The sequence below is a fragment of the Theropithecus gelada genome, chromosome 17 (assembly GCF_003255815.1).
Source record: "Theropithecus gelada isolate Dixy chromosome 17, Tgel_1.0, whole genome shotgun sequence".
Classification (NCBI taxonomy): Eukaryota; Metazoa; Chordata; class Mammalia; order Primates; family Cercopithecidae; genus Theropithecus; species Theropithecus gelada.
Genome location: NC_037685.1, coordinates 34,650,094 through 34,673,961, shown reverse-complemented (window position 1 = coordinate 34,673,961; position 23,868 = coordinate 34,650,094). Strand labels below are relative to the sequence as shown.

Here is a 23,868-nt window from a genome sequence, read left to right as displayed (position 1 = left end):
GCCCCCGGCACCTTGTTTTGGTCCTCCTTGAGTTTCTACACACCCAGCTTCTCAAAGAAAGAGGATCCATTTGCATACGAAACAAACTCTGCAATGTAGAAGTTGGCTGTTTCATCTGAAGCAGATTTTGTAAGCTTGTGCAATGGTAAGAATGTAATTTAACTCAACAAACTTTTTTAGTATGCAATAATCCTGAAAACTGGAATAATCTCCAGAGATGTGGATGGACTAGGAATTGGATCTGCCTCCATATGCCAGGGTTAAGACACAGTCCTGCTAAAGAAGCAAGCAAATGCATACACAGCAACAGAGGTGACCAGAAGATGGGTGCAATAAAATGCTTCTGGATCACAGGAACACTTGTGGGACTAGGACACAACAGGAAGGCTGTGGAAGGAAGTGCTTTTGCAGAGGAACATGATGAGTTTGGTTTGGGACCTATGCTATTTACAGCCTGGCAGGGACACTGCCTGTCTTACATATTTGTACATATCAGCTCCATCTTTTTCCTATTTCCCATTCTGCTTCAATGCTGCCTGCAAATTTAAATCTCCCTTGGAGAAAAGACACAAGAACTTGTTTTTCTGTGATCTGCCCTTACAAACCAAGCAAAATGCCTTATGCATAGAAGATGCCTAATGAATGTTTTCATTTTTTTTTTTTTGGTTGGTTTTTTTTGTTTCGTTTGGTGCAGGGTCTCCCTCTGTAGCACAAGCTGGAGTGTAGTTGCATGATGATAGTTCACTGCAGCCTTGAATTCCTAGGCTCAAACAATCCTCCCATCTCAACCTCTTAAGTAACTGAGACTACAGCTGTGCTCCATCATGCCCAGCTAAGTTTTTTTAAAAAGTTTTTTTTGTGGAGACAGGGGTCTTATTATGTTGCCCAAGCTGGTCTCAAACTCCTGGCCTTAAGCAAACCTCCTGCCTCAGCCTCTCAAAGTGCTGAGATTACAAGAGTGAGCCACCATGCTCACCTGATTTTTGTTGCATGAAGGAATAAATACATATTTGAATATTCTTGGACAGGGGTTTTACCTCGGCTTCCTGGAGTTCCTTAGAGAAAAGTAGGGTGGAATAGGAGAGTAGATATGGGAAAGGGGTTGGGAGATTTGTGGAGACAAGGAACAGACAAGGAATAGGTAAGAAAGCAGTGTTGGCAGAACCCAGGATTAAGATTTTTGGGAAAGTAAAGACAGGGAGTAAAGATGGGAGATGATCTACTTGGATGTGCAGATAGCAAGTGTAGTTTAATACCTACAGGATATGAAATTAAAAGTTTCACCCCAAATGACACACAATTTTATTGTCTCTGGCATCACAATAAATAAAAGCCTCTTTCAGCATTTTTGTACCTGCCTCTGGCCTGATGCAGTCATTTTTATTGCACTGGATGGTATCTGTATTTATTATCAAACCAGGGAATTTCTGCTAAGTCATCTTGAAGTCTAACTTAGCTTGCACAACATGCTGTTTCATAATTAAATTAAAATTGCAGGATATTTTGGATTAGAAGAATCTTCCTTCAGCCAGGCCTGAGTTTAGTAAGGGAGTGTGACCTGTATGAAATAGAATTCCCTCATCCAAAACATCCGGAACATTTCACTGGATTAATTTGTAACTCACTGGGAGATTTTTAGTTCAATTTGCTAAAGATTTTCTGTTTCTATTTCTCTTTTCAATTCAGGTCAATATACAGTTATTCAACTCTTTTATTGAAAATGATATGAAAAGTGTTACTGAGTCCAAAGAATAAAGAAAATGAAAGGTAAAATGCAAGCAAAGGAAGAAATGTAATGAGTGAATAAATAAGTTTATTCATGAATAAAGAATTTATTCATGAATAAATAAATCCATTCATCCAACAAATGAACTTACAGAACCCTTATTTTTACCATGCACGAAGCTAGGTAAGTACTGTGCAGTGGGGGCAGAACTATAAGCCATAGTTTCTGTTCTCTAGAAATTCAGAATTTTGTTTATTTATTATAGAAAATTTGCTCTTAGACAGTTGAAGTCCAATTTATATTGGTGTTTAAATTCAATCAAAAACTTCACGAAGAAATAAACCATGAACAATTCCCTTATACCTTTAAGAAGACATTACATGCTCTCTGTGGGAAAAGCCTAACAAAATCACTTTTTTGTACTTTGCACCACTGGACAGGATATGTGTGTATTGGCTAGACAGAATCCTGTGGCCACTGGCCAATAGGCTGCAGGAAGAGAATTTTAAAATAGTTTTTTTTTTTTTTCCCCCATTAGAGGCTATAGAAAATAATCCTTGACTGGGCCCGGTGACTCGCCTGTAATCCCAGTGGTGTGATCAAGGCTTACTGTAGCCTCTAACCCCTGGGCTCAAGCAGTCCTCCCACCTCAGCCTCCCAAGTAACTGGGATTACAGGTGTACTCCATCACACCCAGCTAATTTTAAGATTTTTTTGTAGAGACAAGGTCTCACTATGTCGCCCAGGCTGGTCTCCAACTTGTATTGTAGCCTCAAGTGATCCTCCTTCCTTGGCCTCCCAAAGTGCTAGGATTATAGGCATGAGCCACCATGCCCAGCCAAAGATATTGTTTTGACTGGACTTGCAGGCTTGTGACTCAAACTTGACTGTGAAGGGGTGGAAGTAGGTGCTACATCTCCCTCAAAATATTCATTTGCATTTAAAAACCAGAAGCTGCCTATAAAGTTGGACAGCATCTTTGCCCTTAGTATACCCTCAGATTCATGAATTTTCATAGGAGTCAAGAAGTTTTCTGAAAGGGTCCAGGACCCTGACAAGGCTCCCACACCCCTCCCTTCATCCTTCCACACTCACACCTCATCCCCTCTGCTGCCTCTCCACTAATCTTCTGTGACAAGGCTGGAGTATACAAAAAGAACACTTTCCTTGGGTGGGGAGAGGGGAGGGGAGCCTGCACCAGAGATTCTGACTCAGCATCAGGCTTGCTTTCCCTCCCTCCCTCTCTCTCTCTTTCTTTTGTTCATTCGTTTTTGAGACAGAGTCTTGCTCTGTCACCCAGGCTGGAGTGCAATGGTGCAATCTCACTGCAACCTCCACCTCCCGGGTTCAAGTGATTCTCCTGCCTCAGCCTCCCAAGTAGCTGAAATTACAGGCATGCACCACCACACCTGGCTAATCTTTGTATTTTTAGTAGAGATGTGATTTCACCATATTGGCTAGTCTTGAACTCCTGACTTCAGGTGATCCACTCGCCTCGGCCTCCCAAAGTGCTGGGATTACAGGTGTGAGCCACCTCGCCTGGCCTAGCCTTCTTTCAATGACTGGGGAGAAGTGCAGGCCTGGCCCAGGGGACACCTGCACTCAAATTATCCTGACTTGGTCAACCTGGTTGCGGGTAGATCTTCTGGCAAACACTTGTCCAAAGATAAATTGAAATTGTTACCACGCTTGGGACCCTTGGAGAGTGAGAAAAAGAGAAGGTAGATTTAGAGCTATCAGAAGGCAGCATGGGGGAATGAGATTGAGGGGCAATGTTGGCAGTAAAATCTCAAACTCCCAACCTCAGGTGATCCGCCTCCCTCGGCCTCCCAGAGTGCTGGGATTACAGGCGTGAGCCACCATGCCCAGCAAGGCACTAGAATCTCAAGTGGGAAGAGCTCATATGCAGAAATGTTACTGGGACAGCCATGCCTATGGACCTTTTCTAGAAGCAGTGTGAGCATAAAACATATAATTTTTAATCACTGTGTGTGTGTTTTTTTTTCTTTTTGGGATGGATCTCACTCTGCTGCCCAGGCTGGAGTGCAGTGGTGCAATCGTAGCTCACTGCAATCTCCACCTCCTAGGTTCAAGCGAGTCTCCTGCCTGAGCCTCCCTAGTAGCTGGGATTACAGGCGTGTGCCACCACAACCTGCTAAATGTTTGTATGTTTAGTAGAGATGGGGTTTCACCATGTTGGCCAGGCTGGTCTGGAACTCCTGACCTCAGGTGATCTGCCTGTCTCAGTCTCCCAAAGTGCTGGGATTACAGGCTTGAGCCACCAGCCCGGCCTGTGCTTGTTTATTTAGAGGTAAGGCTCATGGAATTTGAGGCTGGTGGGTGAGGATGTTGGTGGAATGATAGCCCAGCCCACTCCTGCTGACAAGAGAGTGGGTTCTCCCGACAGACAAGAGCAGGTAGGAGAAGAGGAGATAATTACAAATATTGCTAGGGAAGAGATGTTTAGGGAGGGGACTCCTGGAAAAGTCTGGAGTTTCTGCCTAGATTTCATGTGAATTGGGGCATAAATGTAAAGATAATAGCATTTGTTCCCATAGGCTGGTATATTACAGAGAATACCTTTTACAAAAATAAAATTAAAAGTATGAGATATAAGAGAGGTTAAAAAGTAAAAAACAAAAACAAAAACATGCTGATTAAGGGAAGAATCAAGGTTTATAAATAGGAAGGCAAGACCTGTATACTGAAGTTAATAATAAAAGGTAATTACAAATATTTTAAGAAACACACTATTTGCAATATTTGAGTTGGGGAGTGTGAGTGTGGTTGGAGACAGAGGAAGTAACAGAAAGTCCTGACAGAAAAACAAGTTCAGATAGGAAATAATTTATTGTTAGAAAATTATTTCCACTTCTCATCTTAACCATTTGAGTCAAAGGAAAATAGAGTAAGACACATGAAAGAACAACTATTTCCAGACCAATCATCCTCAGACACGTTTTATAAAAGAGATAACCCAAATGGTACCAGGTTATCTCGAGAAGGTTATGGCTAGTAATTTAGTCTGCTCTCAGTGAATGGTACTTTATGTTTACCTTTCACTTTTACTAAGTTGCTCATAACATTCAGAGACTGGAGCCCTCATAGAAATGTCCACACAACCCAGTCACTTTTCTGAATCCAGCAGCTGAAGAGCTGGGAAGTTCTTTTTCTGCTGACTGCGGTCATGCATGACTGGATAATTTATGGGCAAGACCAACAACCACATCCATATCTCAAATTCATTAATGACCAAGAGAGGGACTTAACCCAGAATCACTCAGAGGATGAAAGTCCTCAGGGAAGGAATCTGTTCAAATAATCAGAGGCTTTTTAAAAATAAAAATAATAAATTATGATTTTTCTCAGCAGCACCTTTCAAATACAGGGAGGGCTGTTTCTTACTGCCCAAAGACAACATTTTGAAGGGTGCCTGAGATTTTTCATGTTAATATCTATATGAAAGGACCAGATGTGATCATACAATGAAGGAAAATGTGAGCAGGGAGAAAATTAGGGGTTAAGAAAATGTCTCAAATTTCAAAAGGGTACATTTTGAAAATTGCCAATGATAACAATTGGTAGCTTTGATAATAGCATTGTTAGCTTGGTAGCAAACGATAGGAAAATTTGAGAATAGATCATTAAAGAGATGGTGTTTGAACCTTAGGATAAAAGGGGCTCCTGTTGAGAACCAGGGTGAGCCTCTAAGAGCAAGAGATGTGTATCAAATGCTTTCTTTTTTGAAAAGTTCGCTAGGATGCCTTGAAACATCTATCACACTATGCTTTGGACAAGAAGGTTGAAGTTGGGCTGATAACCATTCCGATAGACTTGGTAACGACACCAAGGAAGGTGAAACTGGAAAGTCTCTTCTTTCCAGGTTCTTTCTCTGCCCTGTGGTCTGCTTCTTGCTCTCACTCATTCAACTCAACAAATGGTTCTGCACTAACTCAACATATACATGGATACAGCCTGGATTTTATGCAGGGTGCCCTTCCTGCATAGTACCAAGTGCCAGGGGGACCTTGAAGACAAAGGTCCTTCTAGCTAGAAGATTAAAAAGGCTTTGCATAAGAGATGTCATTGGTGGTGCAGCTTGAAGGAAGAGAGAGAGGTGGAGTGATAAGCAGGTGTTTGCCCCGAATGGCATGAGCAGAGGCACAGAGAAGGGAGAAGCTAATCTCGAAGTCCAGTCTGAGAAGCAGGAGGACTGAAAAGGGCAGTCAGGGCTGTTGTGATGCATTCTTCCTGCCAGGAATTGGACATTTCTGGGCATCCTTGATGGGTGATAGGACGTTGGGACTCAATAATTATACAGTCTCACATTTGAATCCTGCCACGGCCACCACCTTAGCCATGACACTGAGAAAATTATGGCCCTTCTCCAAGCTCTATGAAGTGACCTCACCTGCAAAACGGGCATGGGTAAAGCTCCTAGTACAAAAGCTCACTCTGGGAACCAAGCGAGGTCATAGTTACAGTGGTGCATGCACAGAGGAAATGCTCTCAATGCAGCTCAACAAAGCCCAGGTTTAAACTGGAGGAAGCTCTGCCTTTGGGGGTCTCATCTGTAGCCTTGATTCGAGCAAGTAGAACGGCGAATAGGTTTCTTTTTACTATTTGACCACAATCTAAACTTAGCAGGGACAGCCTTGATGCTGAGCCCAGGTAGACAATAACCTGAGCTAGAGACAGGGCGAAGCTCCCTCCAGGGAGAATGGGAGGGGTGACCATCAGATTTGACGGGACTTGGCATTGGCCGTGTGTGCAGTCTGAAGCAGCAGCAGGTGGGCCTTACGTGCTACAGGTGTCTAACCTGGGTGACCAGCTGAATGGAGAAGCAGGCAAGTCAAAGGGGACTGTGAGGAAGACACATGGCAAAGAACATGGAATTCGAAAGCAGGGAGCTTGGCGAGAGCCTGGGATCAGCGCTCTGGGAAAAGAGAGGAGAAGAGAAATGTGCTGCCACCCTCCTGGATTCAGACATCTCAGAGCAACATGAGAAAAATGGGGGAGGGCTCTTAATCCCTGCAGGGTTCCCACAGAGACCCAGAGGGAATGTGCAGAAGGGTTTTAGGTGATGCCAAACTGGGAGATTAGCTAACACAAACACTGTAACAAAGTCTGGTTTCAAAGCAGTCTTGAAAAGCTAGAATTGTCAGAGCAAACAACAAAAGCTAACTCATATATTAACTTTCACATAAGGGAGATTCTGCCATTATCTTCATTTTACAGATAAGAAAACGGACACACAAGGCCAGGTACAGTAGCTCATGCTTGTAATCCCAGCACTTTGGAAGGCCAGGGTGGGAGAATTGCTTCAGGCCAGGAGTTCAAGACCTACCTGGGCAACATAGGGAGAACCCTGTCTCTACAAAAAAATTTAAAAATTAGCCAGCATGGTGGTGTGCACCTATAGTCCCAGCTACTCAGAGGCTAAGGCAGGAGGACCCCTTGAGCCCAGGAGTTCAATGTTACAATGAGCTATGATCACACCACTGCACCCCAGCCTAGATGCCAGAGCAAGACCCTGTCTCTAAAAATAAAACAATAAGAAAAGAAAACTGAGTGGCCAGGTGCAGTGGCTCACGCCTGTAATCCCAGCACTTTGGGAGGCAGAGGCGGGCGAATCATTTGAGGTCAGGAGTTCAAGACCATTCTGGCCAATATGGTGAAACCCTGTTTCTACTAAAAATACAAAAATTAGTTGGGTGTGGTGGTGCATGCCTGTAATCCCAGCTACTCGGGAGGCGGAGGCAGAAGAATCACTTGAACCTGGGAAATAAAGTTTGCAGTGAGCTGAGGTCACGCCACTGCACTCCAGCCTGGGCGACAGAGCGAGATTAAAATAAATAAATAAATAAATAAATAAATGAAAAAAAAGAAAAACTGAAACACAGAGAGAGGTTAAGTCACTAGGTTGGTAGTACAGCTAGTAGCAGCAGACCTGGGATTTCAACAGGATGTCAGGCTTCGAGGTCTGTGGTCTGGAAGGAATAAAGGAGGGAAATGGATCATTATGGAGTATTTATAATTTGTCAGACTCCAAATTTCTCCCAAGGGAGTCCTTAGGAAGCTGGGAGACTTGGAAGGAGGTAAGATGATTTAAAGTATGGCTTAGTGGGACAGGGCATGGTAGCTCACGCCTGTAATCTCAGCACGTTGGGAAGCCCAGGCAGGCGGATTACTTGAGGTCAGGAGTTTGGGACCAGCCTGGCCAGCATGGTGAAACCCTCATCTGTAGTAAAAATACAAAAATTAGCTGGGCATGGTGGCGTGTGCCTATAATCCCAGCTACTCAAGAGGCTGAGGACTGAGAATCGCTTGAACCCGGGAGGTGGAGGCTGCAGTGAGCCGAGATCACGCCACTGAACTCCAGACTGGGCAACAGAAAGAGACTCCGCCTCAAAATTAATATAATATAATATAAAATAAAATAATATAATATAATATGGCTTAGTGGACAAAGATGATGATGTGATGGAAGGTCACTTCTAGGCACCCCATAGGCCTGTGAGAGCCATCTGGGGAGGCAGGAGCTAACTTTTCTGTGCTGACCCCTGCCCCGATATGAATGACTTCTGAGCATAGTGTGGATAAGCAGCCATCCCCAGCTGTTTTTGTTCAGGGGGGTCAGATTCCTCACCATCTGTGAAAATCTTGGTCCCTAAGTCTTTCTTTCCTTCTGAAGACTATGCATGTGATATGTATGAGGTGTCTGCAAGGTGCATGGTGTATGTATATGTATGTAGTTAGGTGTGGAGCTTGCATTGTTGTATTTGGGTCAATGGGTGTCTATGTGTGTGTGGTGCCTGCCTGTATGGTGAATGCACATCTGTGTTTATGATTGTATGGCAAATGGCTGTGTGTGTGTGTTGTCCACATGTATGTGTGATGTGTATGTGCTGACTGGTGAGTGTGTATTTTTCTGTGTGTGCGTGTGTAGTGTGTAGAGGTGTCTGCATGGTAAGAGATTGTGTGTATGAGTAGTTAGCTGTAGAACCTGCCTGGCATATGCGTGTGCATGTGTGTGCCTGTGTGGTGTGGGCAGTCTAGTGTACGTTTATTTCATAATACTAGATGGAATTGGAGCAAAAGCTGGATAGCTTAGCACCTGTGCAAAGGAAGATCACCCTACCTCTCCCAAGAGGGCTCACCGAAGGCACAGGAAGCAGAGGCAGAAAGAGCCTGGCAAGGGAGAGGCTGCATGGCTGCACCCCCGCAGGGACCCCCGCAGGGCAGCTTTGAGGCTGCAGGTAGGATGGGAAGACTCCTGGGGAGGACTTTCTCCGGCTCCACACCTGCTGTCACGGACACTCCTGACTTGAAGCTGGAATAGAGGGAGCCACTAGGATAACATGCATATTTTTCCAGGTGAAAAAATGGATACACACACATACACACACACATACATACACACACGTGCCCTCCCCTTTCTCATTTTCTCCCAAATTCTCACAGCTAGGAGCCATGCTTTGACAGTTCTTCCCGAGGTGTGGGGTAAGAGAAAGCAAGTCCTGGTGAAGGACCTGAAGCAGGGAGGCAAAGGAGAGGCACTGGGGATCAGGCAGATCAATGATGTCCAGAGCATAATGTTCAGGACAGGCACTGGGTCAGAACTGAGCCGCCAGGCATGCTGGAGTTGGGGGATGGGACCGTCGAAAGACAGATCTACCACCTGGAACCAGACATCAGTCGCCAGGAAAAAAGTGAGAGGTCTGCAGTCCAGGTTTAAACAGGAGAGTGGGCAGCAGCTGACCTCCAGGAGCTGGAAGGCTGAGCAAAGTGGCACAAACACAGAGCCAGGGCGCAGCGTCAAGGAAGGACCTCGGCCACTGCAGCAGAGTCAGTTTAGTGGGGACGTTTGTAGGAGTCCTCCAGTGCAGGCTGAAATCCCCTGATACGACTGGCTCAAGGCTTGCTGGTGGAAATGAAGGGGAACATCTGGCGGTAGTAAGATAAGAAAATTGTCTTCCATTTTCCCCTGCCCACCTCACAAAGGTCCACATTCTGTGTTCTGGAGAAAATCAGCCTCCCAGTAGGATGGCGGGTCCGTTTTTATGCATGGACTATATTTGGTGAGTATAAACTAAAAATAACCCAAGGAAATTTAGTTAAAGGCAGGACTTGTTCTCTTGTATCCCCCCGCCCCCACCATCACTCTGTCCCTAGATTTAGAAGTAGTCATCCCATCTCCCAGAAAAGGTTAGATGGCACACACTATGGGCTTCTTAGCACCCTTCCAGATATCAATTAGAGATGGAGAGCTACATATTTCTTATATTAATTATATTAACCCTTTTTTTTTTTTTTTTTGAGACAGAGTCTTGCTCTCTTGCCCAGGCTGGAGTGCAGGGGCATGATCTTGGCTCACTGCAACCTCTGCCTCCCAGGTTCAAGCGATTCTCCTGCCTCAGCCTCCCGAATAGCTGGGATTACAGGTGCCTGCCACCATGCCAGGCTAATTTTTGTATTTTTTTTTTTTTTTGGAGACGGAGTCTTGCTGTGTTGTCCAGGCTGGAGTGCAGTGACCGGATCTCAGCTCACTGCAAGCTCCACCTCCCAGGTTCACGCCATTCTCCTGCCTCAGCCTCCCGAGTAGCTGGGACTACAGGCGCCCGCCACCTCTCCTGGCTAGTTTTTTTTTGTATTTTTAGTAGAGACGGGGTTTCACCGTGTTAGCCAGGATGGTCTCGATCTCCTGACCTTGTGATCCGCCCGTCTCGGCCTCCCAAAGTGCTGGGATTACAGGCTTGAGCCACTGTGCCTGGCCTAATTTTTGTATTTTTAGAAAAGGCGGAGTTTCACCACGTTGGCCAGGCTGGTCTCAGACACCTGACCTCAGGTGATCCTCCTGCCTTGGCCTCCCAAAGTGCTGGGATTACAGGCATGAGCCACTGCATCCAGACTTCTTATATTAATTCTAACATTGATTAACATATAGGTTTAAATAGAATGGTATTAACATAACATATATAACATTTACTGCTTCAATTCCTGGTCCCTTCTAGGCTGTGAACATCTAAGGGCAGAGATGAGGTATTTTTATTGCTGTATTCCAAGTTATCTAGCACAGAGTTTGGCAGTTGTTCAAAACTACTGAAGTCAATATGCAAATCAAAGACATAGATTTTTAAATATTTGTGTTTATTTGTACATGTGCACAGAACCTCAGACCTCTCACACTGGAAATTGCTTGGGAGATTACCTCGTCTACCTTCCCAGCCAGTGCAAGAAGGGGTTCTACAGCCTCTTAGCAGACTACCATCAGCCTCCTCTGGAAACTTCTAGCCGGGTCTCTGTGAGACAGCCTGTCCCATTGCAGGGCAACTCTGATAGAAATGACTTCTTCAAAGTGATCCTAAGCCAGACTCTCTGGAAACATCTACTCAATATCTTCTCCCACTCTGTGCCCTATATATTTGTTTCCGTTTCTTCCAGGTGAAACAAATGGCCATGGGAAGTGATTTCAAAATCTCTCATCCTCCTAGTCACCCTCCTCTAGAATCAGTGAATTGGTTTATGTTCATGTCCCTTAAAATATATGGTGTGTAAGATTAGAACTATGCAATTTGACTACAGAGTAGTTGGGGACTATTACCCATCTCACTTTGTTATTCCTGTGCTATTAGTGTCACCTACAATTGCATTAATCTTTGTAGCTATCACATTTTCCTCTTGATTTGTATTAGACATCTAAAGAGCACAGTTAAAAAAAAAAAAAAAAACTCAGTTAAGCTAATCTGTCTCACTGTCTACAATTGGTTTTTCAAGACCAAACCCCATTAAGTTAAGAAACTGACTGATTGAGATCTTGGTACGTATTGGAAAACACCGCAGGAGAAGGAACTAGAGGTTACGTTGGGATCAGCTTTCTCTATCCCACTGCCCATCAAGTTTCCTGGAAGGAATCCTTGGAGACATCCTTGACCCCTCTCATTCCTTACAAGTCACCAAGACTCAACAATTCTGCCTCTAAATATCTTCCTTTGTATTCCCGCTGCTATGCCCTTTGCTCAGATTCTAACACGTTAAGTGCAAATCCCAAGGGTTTCAATGGTTCAATAGCTTTCAGCTTCTTCCAGACAAAGTCTGGATCCCCTTGGAGGGCTTAAAGGTCTCTTTGGGCGCTTTTGTTATCGACGTCTGCAGCCAGATGCTCTCCCTCCCTCCGTACACATCTTAGCTATCAGCCATTCCAGTTATGTGCTTCCTGTTCCTGCACGCACTTGCCTTCCTCCTGCTTTTAGGGCTTTGCTTGTATGTCCCAGGCATTGCTCTAGACGCTGTATGCAAATTCACACATTCAGTCCTCACCATCATCCTCTGAAGTAGATAATATTCCCATTTAACAGACAGGAGTGCTCAGGCCAGGCATGGTGGCTCCTGTCTGTAATCCCAGCACTTTGGGAGGCCGAGGCAGGCGGATCACCTGAGGTCAGGAGTTCGAGACCAGCCTGGTCAACATGGTGAAACACTGTCTCTACTAAAAACAGAAAAATTAGCCAGGAATGGTGGTGCACATCTGTGCTGAGGCACGAGAATCGCTTGAATCTGGGAGGAGCAGGTAGCAGTGAGCTGAGATAGCACCACTGCACTCCAGCCTGTGTGACAGAGACTCTGTAAAAAAAAAAAAAAAAAAAAAGAAAAGAAAAAAGAAAACCAAACTGAAACAAAAAATAGATGAGGGAGCTCAAATGTTAACCGTTCTTCCCAGAAACAGGCAGTTAATGATTTTTGCAGCTGATGAGTCCCTCAGCCTAAAATGCCCTCCTTTCCTCAGCAAACTTCCTATCAAACTTCTGCCCATCTTTCAAGACAGTACAAGCCTCAGCTCTTTGGGAAGACTGCCTCCCTCTGAACGTAACCGTCCAATAACATTTAGCTTTTGGGGCTAATTGCTAAATTTACTGCCAACAGCATATATCTGAAGACCTGCCCCTGTCCTGTTCCTCCCTGAGTCCTCAGAGCCTATATTCTGCACTAGGAATCCACTGAATGATTTGCCAAATTATCATCCTTCAGTAATCAATTTTTCCTGCAATGCACATAAAAATCTGTCAAAAGTTTAATTGTAGACCTGCTGGCTTCTGAAAATCAAGTCAATTATCCCAAGTTCATTTAGGAGCAGTGGCGCTTCCTATAATGTACATTACCTACACAGGCACAGGGGCAGGAAGGTTTTAAATGACTAAGCCCAGCACACCATTTGCTCAGAAGATGTTCCTCAAGTACATCTCTTTTAGGATACAATTTAGTCTATGAGGCGCGAGGAAAGCTGTGCAGTGGAGACAACCAGATGGGCAATGAGCAGGGAGAGGAGCTGTGAACCTTGTGAAAGATAAACCTGAACCTTTTCTATGCTACATGTTCACCAGGAGAAAATCAGGTAAGTATGAAGTCTCAAAGGAGTGGGGGACAGCAAAATCCATGCCTTGCTGTCCTACAGTCCAAACACCACCAAGGGCTCTGGTATCTACGCTGTATTAACTCTGTTTTCTTGTTTTCTGTATTCTCCATGCTCTGGCATCTGGGGCCTCGCTGACTTGGGGGAAACTGCTCCTCCAACCCAAGGGCTGGCCAGTTATTACAGATAGTAAATGACTCCCTACAAGCACATCTTTCATAAGCAAACCAACCATCCCAAAGACCACACCCCCAACTACCTCCTTTCCCAAGTGTTTACCCATTAAGCAGGTATTTCCTTGCCCTAATCACCCCAGGGTGGCAACCAGACAACTTGGGACTCCTACAACTTGGGACTCCTACACTCCAGAGCCTGCTGAAAGTATTAAAACGAGCCAATCCTAAACCTGCTTAGTTTTCCCAGCCTGGCTTATTCCTTCCCACAAAAATCACAACAAGGACTCATGAACATGAGTTTCCCACCCAGCTCCTGAATGACCCTGGTTCTTCCCTGCGTGGCCCCGCATGCCATGCCGTGTCTCCCACTTGTCGGGATCAACGAGTATAAAACTTCTTTCCTGACAGTCATTTCCATGTCTGTGCATCTTACCATACCCGATTAAAACAAATCCCCAGTTCATTTTAAACACAGGTTAGTCTACGTCATAGAATAAGATTCTTTTCCTTAACCTTCCCCACAAGCTTTTGAAGTGTGTAACTAGACATCATCATTGTCAACAACATCATCATCATCGTTATACTACAGCTAAGAAAGGGAAACAAGGGCAAATGCCAGGGATTCACCGAAGGTCCACAAAACATGGCCAAGCTGGGACTTAAACACAAATTTGGGGGCTAGTACCAGATGCTGGCCATTTCCCCAAAAAGATTTGCAGAAGCCCATAGGAAGTTAGAAATATGGTCCCCAGTGAACCTCAGTTGCTTCGTATATAAAATGGAGACTACAGAGTATCAGTCTTCTGGAGAACTATGACAATGTATGTGAAAGCACTTTGTAAAACACACTGTATACATGCATTTAAAAACCAGTGACTTTATGTTACATGATTAAAGTCATCAATGAATAACATGACGGCTAACTTATGATCGTGACAGCTGCTCATGATGTAAAGTATTTTACATTATCATTTCATTTAACCCTGACAACAACCCTATGAGTTGATTTAATAATCATTAATTAATAATTAGTATTATTACCTCCATTTGCAAATGAGAAGATTGAGTCTATGAGAAGTTAAGGAATGTGCTCGAGTTTGCACTGTTAGCTCTGTGTGGAGCTATGATTCAAACCCATATATTAAACTGTCTGTCCCAAAGTTTTTCCCTGCCCTCAGAACTAAGAATACTCAAGTAAACATTTGCTCTTTTTGGCTGCCCGGCATACCAAACATATCCTAAGCTTGGCGGAGCCCTGCCTTCCCCTGTGGAGCCCAAAGGGAGCCTTTTCTCCCCATTCTGAGCTATTACAATGTGTGATTGACACAAGGAATAGATCCATGTCTTTAGTGAGAAGTTGACATTGAAATGCAAGGTGGTCTTGCCTCATACAAAATAGCAAATCTTAAGGGCAAACTACAGTCTAATATCCTTCACATCATGAGCACAATATCCTTCACATCATGAAAAATATGACATAGGGCACGCGGCAAAGGAGCAAAGGCATGCTTCTATCAGGGTCTGCATTCCAAGAGGCAGCTACTGCAGTCCTGGTTGGAAACAAATGGATACAGCAGAGTAATAGCCACCTTCCTACAGCTGAGATGTGACCTTTCAAGGCATTGAAAGAGATATTCATGGACATAATCGCCATTGTTTATGGAGAGCCTTATTTGTGTCTGGTACTACCTAAGACAGTTTGCCTGTGTTATTTGTTGGTTGTTTTTGGCTTTTTTGAGACAGGGTCTCACTCTGTCACCCAAGCTGGAGTGAAAAGGCTCAATCACAGCTCACTGCAGCCTTGACCTCCCTGGCTCAGGTGATCCTCCCACCTCAGCCTCCTGAGTAGCTGGGACCATAGGTGCCCACCATCATGGCCACCTAATTTTTGTATTTTTTTGTAGAGATGGGGTTTCACCATATTGCCCAGGCTGGTCTCAAACTTCTGCACTCAAGCGATCCGCCTGGCTTCATCTCCCAAAATGCTAGGATTACAGCATGAGCCACCATGCCTGGCCATATGTGTCTTATTTAATCACCATTTAACAGGAAAGCACACTGAAGCTCAGAGGGATTAAGACCCGTTAGTAAATGTTACGTCATCAGATTCCTAAGACCAAACTCCAAGCAAAGATTTCTCAAACATTTAATGTGCATGGAAGACACCTGGCGATCTTATAAAATTGCAGATTCTGATTCAATAGGTCTGTAGTGGGGCCTGAGATTCTGCATTTCAAGCAAGCTCCCAGGAGATATAGATGCTGCTGGCTGGTGGACCACATTTCAAGAAGCAATACTCTAAATGTTTGTGCTTCTTAGATACCATCACAAAAAATATTCATGGTGGGCCAGGTGTGGTGGCTCAAGCTTGTAATCCCAGCACTTTGGGAGGCTGAGACAGGAGGATTGCTTGAAGCCAGGAGTTTGAGATAAACTTGGGCAACACAGTGAGATTCCCGTCTCACTGTGAAATATGTGAAAATTAGCTGGACGGTTGGCATGTACCTGTAGTCCCAGCTACTCAGGAGGATGAGATGGGAGGATTGCTTAAACATAGGAAGTTGAGCTGTGATCACGCCACTGCACCCCAGTCTGGGAGACACAGCAAGACCCTGTCTCAAAAAGGAAAGAAAAGACCACAAAAACAAATCCATGGCTCTTTTACTTGTTCTAAGCACTTCCCTAGGACTCTCTCCCTTTTCTAGAGCTTGGTGACATGAGAAGAGATTCCCTCTGCAATATAAATGTCAGAATTTAACTCAATGAACAATTTCTCCTTCCATTTATTCAATCCACACACCTTTGTTGAGTGCCTTCTAAGCCAGACATAGCGTAGGTATGGGGGAGACCAGGATAAATGAGATAAGGTCCTAGCCTCTAAGACAGGAGCTATGGGTGGAGACAAGATATCTTTTAAAAAGTGTCTGATGCTTCCATGAAAGAACAGCCTGCAGCACACTGCCTTAGGATCCCCAGTCCAATCGTCCACTGCTATGGCAACTGAGGTCAGTCTGACCACTCCAGCGCCATCTTCACCACTGTAAGGCTAGGGCACTTTTCAGCATTGTGCCTTCTAACCATATTGATACAGAGACAATTTTACAGTGGCTCAACCTGTCCAGATTCTACTGCAAAAGTCCAATTCACCTACCTTGGGTTATGACTGTGTCAGTACACATATAATATTATGCCCCTGTTTGTTGGAACAGAAACATGTTAAATGTTTCTTGGACTTCACCCAGGCTGGAATGCAGCAGTGCAATATCAGCTCACTGCAGTACCAACCTCCCCAGTTCAAGCAATCCTCTCACCTCAGCCTCCCAAGTAGTTGGAACTACAGACATGTGCTGCCATGCTTGGCTATGTTTAAATGTTTTTTTTGTAGGGACAGGGTCTCCCTCTGTTGCCCAGGCTGGTCTTGAACACCTTGGCTCAAGTGACCCTCCTGCCTCAGTCTCCCGAAGTACTGGGATTATAAGCATGAGCCACCACACCCAGCTTCTTTATACTTTTAAATAATTTTATATGCATTTGGGACATAGCATAAAAACTAATCTGAAATTAAATTTAAGTTTATTTAATGAAACTTAGTTTCAGAAAGCAGCATCAGGATCTTAGCGAATGGAAAGGTAAGTGTTATCCAAGGGTGCAGTTATCTATTAAAAGTATTAATATTGGCCAGGCTCAGTGGCTCACGCCTGTAATCCCAGCACTTTGGGAGGCTGAAGTGGGTGGATCACCAGGTCAGGAGTTTGAGACCAGCCTGGCCAAGATAGTGAAATCCCATCTCTACTAAAAATACAAAAATTAGCCAGGCATGGTGGCACGAGCCTGTAGTCCCAGCTCCTTGGGAGGCTGAGGCAGGAGAATCACTTGAACCCGGGAGGCAGAGGTTGTGGTGAGTTGAGATCATGCCACTGCACTCCAGCCTGGGTAACAGAGCGAGACTCTCTCTCAAAAAAAAAAGAAAAGTGTTAATATTTTGGAGGCATCTAACTTATTAATTTTCCCTCACTAACATAGTAATTCATTTTCATTTATTCATTATTATTGTTTGATATTTACTATTATTATTTAATCACGGACTAAGGCACTGCTATGTTGTGACTCTTTGTGTACCCCCAAATTTATATGTGGAAATCCTAACCCCCAAAATGATGGTATTCATAGGTGGAGCCCTTTGGGAGGTGATTAGGTCAGAAAGGCACAGCCCTCATGAATAGGATTAGTGCTGTTATAAAAGAGGCCCCAGAGGCCGGGCATGGTGGCTCATGCCTGTAATCCCAGCATTTTGGGAGGCTGAGGCAGACAGATCTCTTGAGGACAGGATTTTGAGACCAACTTGGACAACCTGGCAAAACTCTGTCTCTATTAAAAATACAAAAAATTAGCTGGGTGTGGTGGTGGACGCCTGTAGTCCCCGCTACTTGGGAGGCGGAAGCAGGAGAATCGCTTAACCTGGGAGGCAGAGGTTGAGATTGCACTACTGTACTCCAACCTGGGCAATACAGCAAGACTCAGTCTCAAAATAGTAATAAAAATAATAAAATAAAATAAAAAAGAGGTCTCAGAGAGCTGCCGTGCCCCTTCCACCACGTGAGGATGCAGTGAGAAGGTGCCATCTATGGGCCCTCGCCATGCACTGAATCTGCCAGTGTCTTGATTTAGGACTTCACAGCCTCCAGAACTATGAGAAATAAGTTTCTGGTGTTAATGAATTACCCAGTTTATGGTGTTTTGTTATTGCAGCCTGAGTGGACTAACACAGGCATACATTCTAACTAGCAAGAAGTCTAAAGTGATGACATCAGATGGCTCCCAGCTGTTCCCTAGATGTGACTAAACCCCCAGAAAACCCTCTTTCTCTAGCAAGTACCATTCCTTGCGATGGAGTCTTGCTCTGTCACCCAGGCTGGAGTGCAGCTCGATCTTGGCTCACTGCAACCTCTGCCTCCTGGGTTCAAGTGATTCTCCTGCCTCAGCCTCCCAAATAGCTGGGACTACAGGTACCTGCCACCACGCCTGGCTAATGTTTGTATTTTTAGTAGAGACAGGGTTTCACCAAGTTGGTCAGGCTGGTCTTGAACTCCTGACCTCAGGTGATCCACCTGCCTCGGCCTCCCAAAGTGCTGGGATTACAGGCATGAGCCACTATGCCTGGCCTCTTTACCCCCATTTTTATGGCATGGCCGAATAAGGGAGTGGGGAGAGAGGTGAAGCAGCTGGAAAGTGAGGAGAGAAGGCTCACACTCCTGTAGACAGCCAGCATCATTTGACTGCAGCTTCCAGATGACTGTTTGGTTTCATTCCACTGAAATCCTGGCACTTTTACTTGGGTCTTGTGGTCACTTAAGGTCATTTAAACCTATCTCAACCCAGATGCAGAGAAGACTGTAAACAGTCAGGAACACAGGAAGCTGGTCAAGATAATAGATAAGGCAGGTGGCAGGGAAGGCCTTGGCAGGGCATGGTGGCTCATGCCTGTAATCCCAGCACTCTGGGAGGCCTAGGCTGGAGGATCACTGGAACCCAGGAGTTTGAGACCACCCCAGGCAACATCGCAAGACCCTGTCTTTACCATGTCCAGCAAATTTTGTTTATAAATAAACAAAATTATAATTACTTATAAGTAAAATTAGCCGGGCATGGTGGCACGTGCCTGTAGTCCCAGCTCCTCAGGAGGCTGCGATGGGAGGATCATTTGGGCTCAGGAAGTCAAGGTTGAAGTGAGCTATGATCATGCCACTGCACTCCAGCCTGGGTGACAGAGTGAGACACTGTCTTAAAAAACAAAAATTAAAAACAGAAGGAAAGACCTTAATCCCATGAGCAACTATAACCATTATAATAGAGGATAGTTTTATGGCTATAATTTGGGAAACTTCTACTGCCAGGTGGCCAAGCACTGTGAAGTTCTCGAATTGAACTTCAGGTTGAAAGATATCTGAAGGAACTCCTGGAGACCCGTTCTCTTAATTTAAGGATGAGGCACAGAAGGTGTCATTGCTGAAGTCAAAGTCTCACAGCAAGTCATAAAGGAGGCAGAATGTGAGGCTCAGTCTGCTGAGTCATAATCCAGTGACCTTCCTTTGGGTTGCCTGCACGCATTTCCTCACTCGCTCCTCAATTCAGCACAGTCCAGCCTTCCTCCAGGAATACAATTTTGCCCTCACCGTGAACCATCTGTAGTCTCACTCATTATTTGGCTTATTCAGTCATTTTGCAGCTCTATATCTGGAACCCAGCATGTGCCAGGGGCACGACAGGAACATGACAGATCCAGCCCCTGTCCCAAGGTGATCATGATTTGCTTCAATTTCTCACTGCAGCCACGCTTCTGGGATCCAGTCTTCCCCCTCAGAAAGAACTGCTTCTCTCCCTACTATGAGAGATGCTTTACTTTCACAGTGAAAGCATTCCTATTAATGTTGCTATGAGAGAAAAACAAAACACAACAAAACAGGAGACCTAGTTTATGGTAGACTTAGTGTCTAAAGATAGTGAATTGGCTTTGGATTTTAATCAAGCTTTCAGGCTGTAATAAGAATTGAATTGCAGGTGTCCCTATGGTTTATTTCACAGAATGACAGTTGAAGGTGGCCTCTGTATTTTTTTACAATAGCTATAAATGCTGCTCACCCAAAAAGCTGTTTGCTAACATCAACTTTTTAAGGGATGTAGTCACTATTAATCCAAATGAAGCCCTAAAAAGCTGTGGCTACACTGGAGCATTCAAGAGGGTTAGCTATGAGAAGGTATGACTCCAGCAATGAAGTTATATAATCAGCAAGGAAAAAAAAAAAATACAACCCCGACAGCTTAGAAAGATTTTCTGCTGTTCTTTCTTAGAGGAGGTTTAATCTGGCCTAAGTCTAAGAAGATTTGTCTCAAATTGACAATGCAGGCTTAAATAGTTTATTATTTTAAAAGGTGATATAACCATTTTCATTCTTCATTGACTTCTGAGTTCTTTTCTCAATTTGTAATTATTGCGACGTTGGAGAGATTATTGGCATAGATAGCTTTTCCAATTCCCTCATTGTTATGTTTTCAAATAGGAATAAAAGAAAAGCAACCAGCAATGACTCCATGGGAAAGGAAATCCAAATGTGTCAATCCCTGTTTCCTTTGGAAATAAGAATCAGTGTTTCTGACATTGAAAATAGATTTCTGCAGCAAAGTGTATCATTTACAAAGATTGTGACTCAGGATGAAGAAGGTAGAGAGATTATATTAATTTAATTGTACTTGTTCTTGGGGAAGCATTGTCAGTGGGTGAGATTTTCAAATCACCTACGCACAGAGTATACAGGAGATACAGAATAAATTATTTTTACAATCAAGAAGCAAAGTTAACTTTAAAAATAAAGTTTTGGCCAGGGTGGTGGCTCATGCTTATAATCCCAGCACGTTAGGCGGACAAGGCAGTAAGATTGCTTGAACCCAGGAGTTCAAGACCAGCCTAGGTAACATAGTGAGACTTCATCTCTACAAAAACCTTTAAAAATTAGCCAAGTGTGGTGGCATGTGCCTGTACTCCCAGCTACTTGGGAGGCTGAGGTGGGAGGATCACTTGAACCTGGGAGGTGGAGGTGGTAGTGAGCTGAGATTGCACCACTGCGCTCCAACCAGGGCAACAAAGCAAGGTTCTGTCTCAAAAACAATAAATACAAACTAAGAAGGTTTTAAGGGTGAGAGATATCTGGACCATCATAAATGCTAGTAATAAAATTCCTAACTCTGTGATGATGTGTTTGGGGAAGTAGCGAGTTGAAGTCATGTAAAATGTACCATGGTTCTTTAACCCACTTTGAAACTAAAGTTGAACACATATTTCCAATAACTGGGTTTCATTAAGAAATACAGAATGAAACATATTAAGGCAATTTTCTTTCTTTCTTTCTGTTTCTTTTTGGCCTGAGGAAGTACAGGAATTTAGGATCAAGTATGGTTTACCAATGACATTTTAAAATGAGGCCGGGCACGGTGGCTCAGGCCTATTATCTCGGCATTTTGGGAGTCAGAGACAGGTGAATCTCTTGAGCTCAGGAGATTGAGACCGCCCTTGGCAACACAGGGAGACCCCATCTCAAAATATATATATATAAAATAATTGAACATATAAAAGATGAACCCAATTAAAAACAAACAGACTTACCACATGCCATCTCTTCTACCTGATTCCTTAGGTGAAAAAGGGCCAAGGGGGGCCCCTGGAGAAAGAACGACTATAAGACGTGCAGAGTGACAACAGGGTCTCCACACACACTCTTCTTTCCCTTTAAAAATTCCCCCCTTTCTAGGCAGTGTTCTATAGCAGAAGGAACAGTGTTGAAATACCCCAAAATAAGTTTAGAAGTTGAGTCTGAAGAGAGACACAGCATGGATTCCTCAAATGGGTACCTCGGAAAGTCCATTTTATTTCAGGGCCTAACTGAGGCATCCATGCTTGAATATTTCTTTTGATTGTCATTAGCACTCTCCTGGATTTAGTTAAGTATTCTCTCTTTATCCCCTGGCACTCGCTGTAGACTAATGATGTGCATACTTGACACAAAATCTCCTAACACATTTTGCTTCAGTAACTTCCTAGTTAAAATTTTATTTCATTTTCTTTACTGGGGCCAAGGTACAGTTTTACTATTTGACTGTGAAAAGTCTGTATTTTACCAAAAAACAAGGAGCAATTTTTAAGATAATGAACCCACAACTTGTGGCAGATTTGTAAATGTATCAAATGTGCAGAAAGCAGAGGCAGATAGTAATTCTCATAATGATATGAAAGCAAATGACAATTGTTTCCCTGAAGGCATCCTGGAGTATGAAAATGTCCTTAAAAAATACATGTTCCCTCTTTGAGATATGTACACTTGTGATAGAATTTCTAATATGCACAACGATGAAAACTTGCCCCATGTATTTTTAAAACAAATAAATAAAACCAGGTAACCAAAGGGGAAAGTAAACAGCATTTTCTTTCACTTAACTGCTTTCAAACTTTTCTTGCTGTTATTTTATCATTCAATATGGTTTTTTTGTTTTGTTTTGTTTTATATCTAGGCTGTGACAAACATTTAAAAAAAAAAACATGGAAACCCCTCTGAAAATAGAATTCCTTCCTTTGTTATCAGGAATCTAGGATAAAGTAGATGTAAGGAGACATACGGATTACCTTACAGGCCTTTTGGAATACCCAGTGTGACTCCAAAGGAAAGAGTGGAAGTGGCTGCATTGTTTTAAAAGCCAGTTTCCATTTGCCATCATTTGCCAGTTCCAATCTATCAATGGCATATTCCATATATATGTGTGTTATATATGTGTGTGCATGTATATGTGTATATACATTCATACAGATACCTGTGTGTTATATATGTGTATGTATAGATACACATGTGTGCATATATATACACATATAGATACCTCTGTGTGTGTGTGTGTGTGTGTGTGTGTATATATATAGAGAGAGAGAGAGAGGAAGAGAGACAAGTTTAAATCAATGAGAACGTTTCCTATATAGAGGTGATGACCCCTCAAGATTCCTCCATGACTCAAGGCAAATTGAAACTGACTTTTAAAACAATCTAATCACTTCCACTCTTCCCTCTGGAGTCACACTGGGTATTCCAAAAGCCCCGTAAGGTTATTCTTACATCTCCTTTGTCAAATAAAATAAATAATGTCATTCTTTCAGCCAATACTCATACACCCCATCCTTCCTAGGCAAATCGTGGCACTGTGATTAAGCACTCAGTCTTCAGAGAGTTAACAACCAGCCATAGACAGCTACTTCAGCACAGTTGGAGGGGGAAAGTACATTTTACCTCCACCCCAAACAAAGCCATTATATTTACCTGCTACTTTGAAGATAGTAAAATGCGGTCGGCAATGGAAAGAACCCAACGCGTTACCTGCGCAGTTCATCCATAGACCCTGGTAAACCCAAGTGGCTGTTATCACCGAGGAGGCTCGCGTGGTCACTTTCCACTCATTGGACGTGGTAGCAGCAACGAGAGCTCCAAACCCTCCGACACCAGACACCAGAGCCCAGATCTGCGCCCTGGACATGTCGCGCCGCCTTCGCCAGTGACACTGTCCGGACAGAACGCTTTGGTGGTCTAGGCATGCAGCCGATAGAGAACACTTTGACAAGCGTCACAGCCAGCGGATGTGGGTAGGTGACAGCGTTTCATGCTCGGATGGCCTGAGGAAGTACAGGAATTTAGGATCAAGTATGGTTTACCAAAGTCATTTTAAAGATGGCCTGAAAGAGTCGTTCTGATTTTCTACACGGATATTTATTAAAATTTCGTAGATGAATTTTAAGGGTTTTGATTTCGCAGATTTTTTTTTAACTTGCCACCATAGTTAATGCTTAATTTTCTGTTAGCCTGAAGCTTAACGAACCGTGCAACTACCAGATATTACAAAGTACAAATTATACAGTAACAGTTAAGGCTTATTTGATCAATTGCTTTAGTCTCACCTGCTTTTGAATCTTTACATAATTGAATCATATTGTAGAAATTCTCCTATAACCTATTTTTTTTTCACATAAC

At 43.7% G+C, this 23,868-nt stretch overlaps 1 protein-coding gene across 2 annotated transcripts in view; it reads right to left on the bottom strand.

Moving 5' to 3' along the window:
- CLDN10 (claudin 10) overlaps window positions 1–23,612 on the bottom strand; it is a 138,078-nt gene extending 114,466 nt beyond the window's left edge. The window contains exon 1 of one of the 2 annotated variants that reach the window (XM_025364387.1): window positions 23,164–23,612. In XM_025364387.1, the coding sequence (XP_025220172.1) occupies window positions 23,164–23,377 (214 nt within the window). In that variant the 5' untranslated portion in view covers window positions 23,378–23,612. The remainder of the gene's footprint in view (window positions 1–23,163) is intronic. The other variant, XM_025364388.1, reaches the window with a different exon arrangement.
- Window positions 23,613–23,868: the final 256 nt, after the last annotated feature.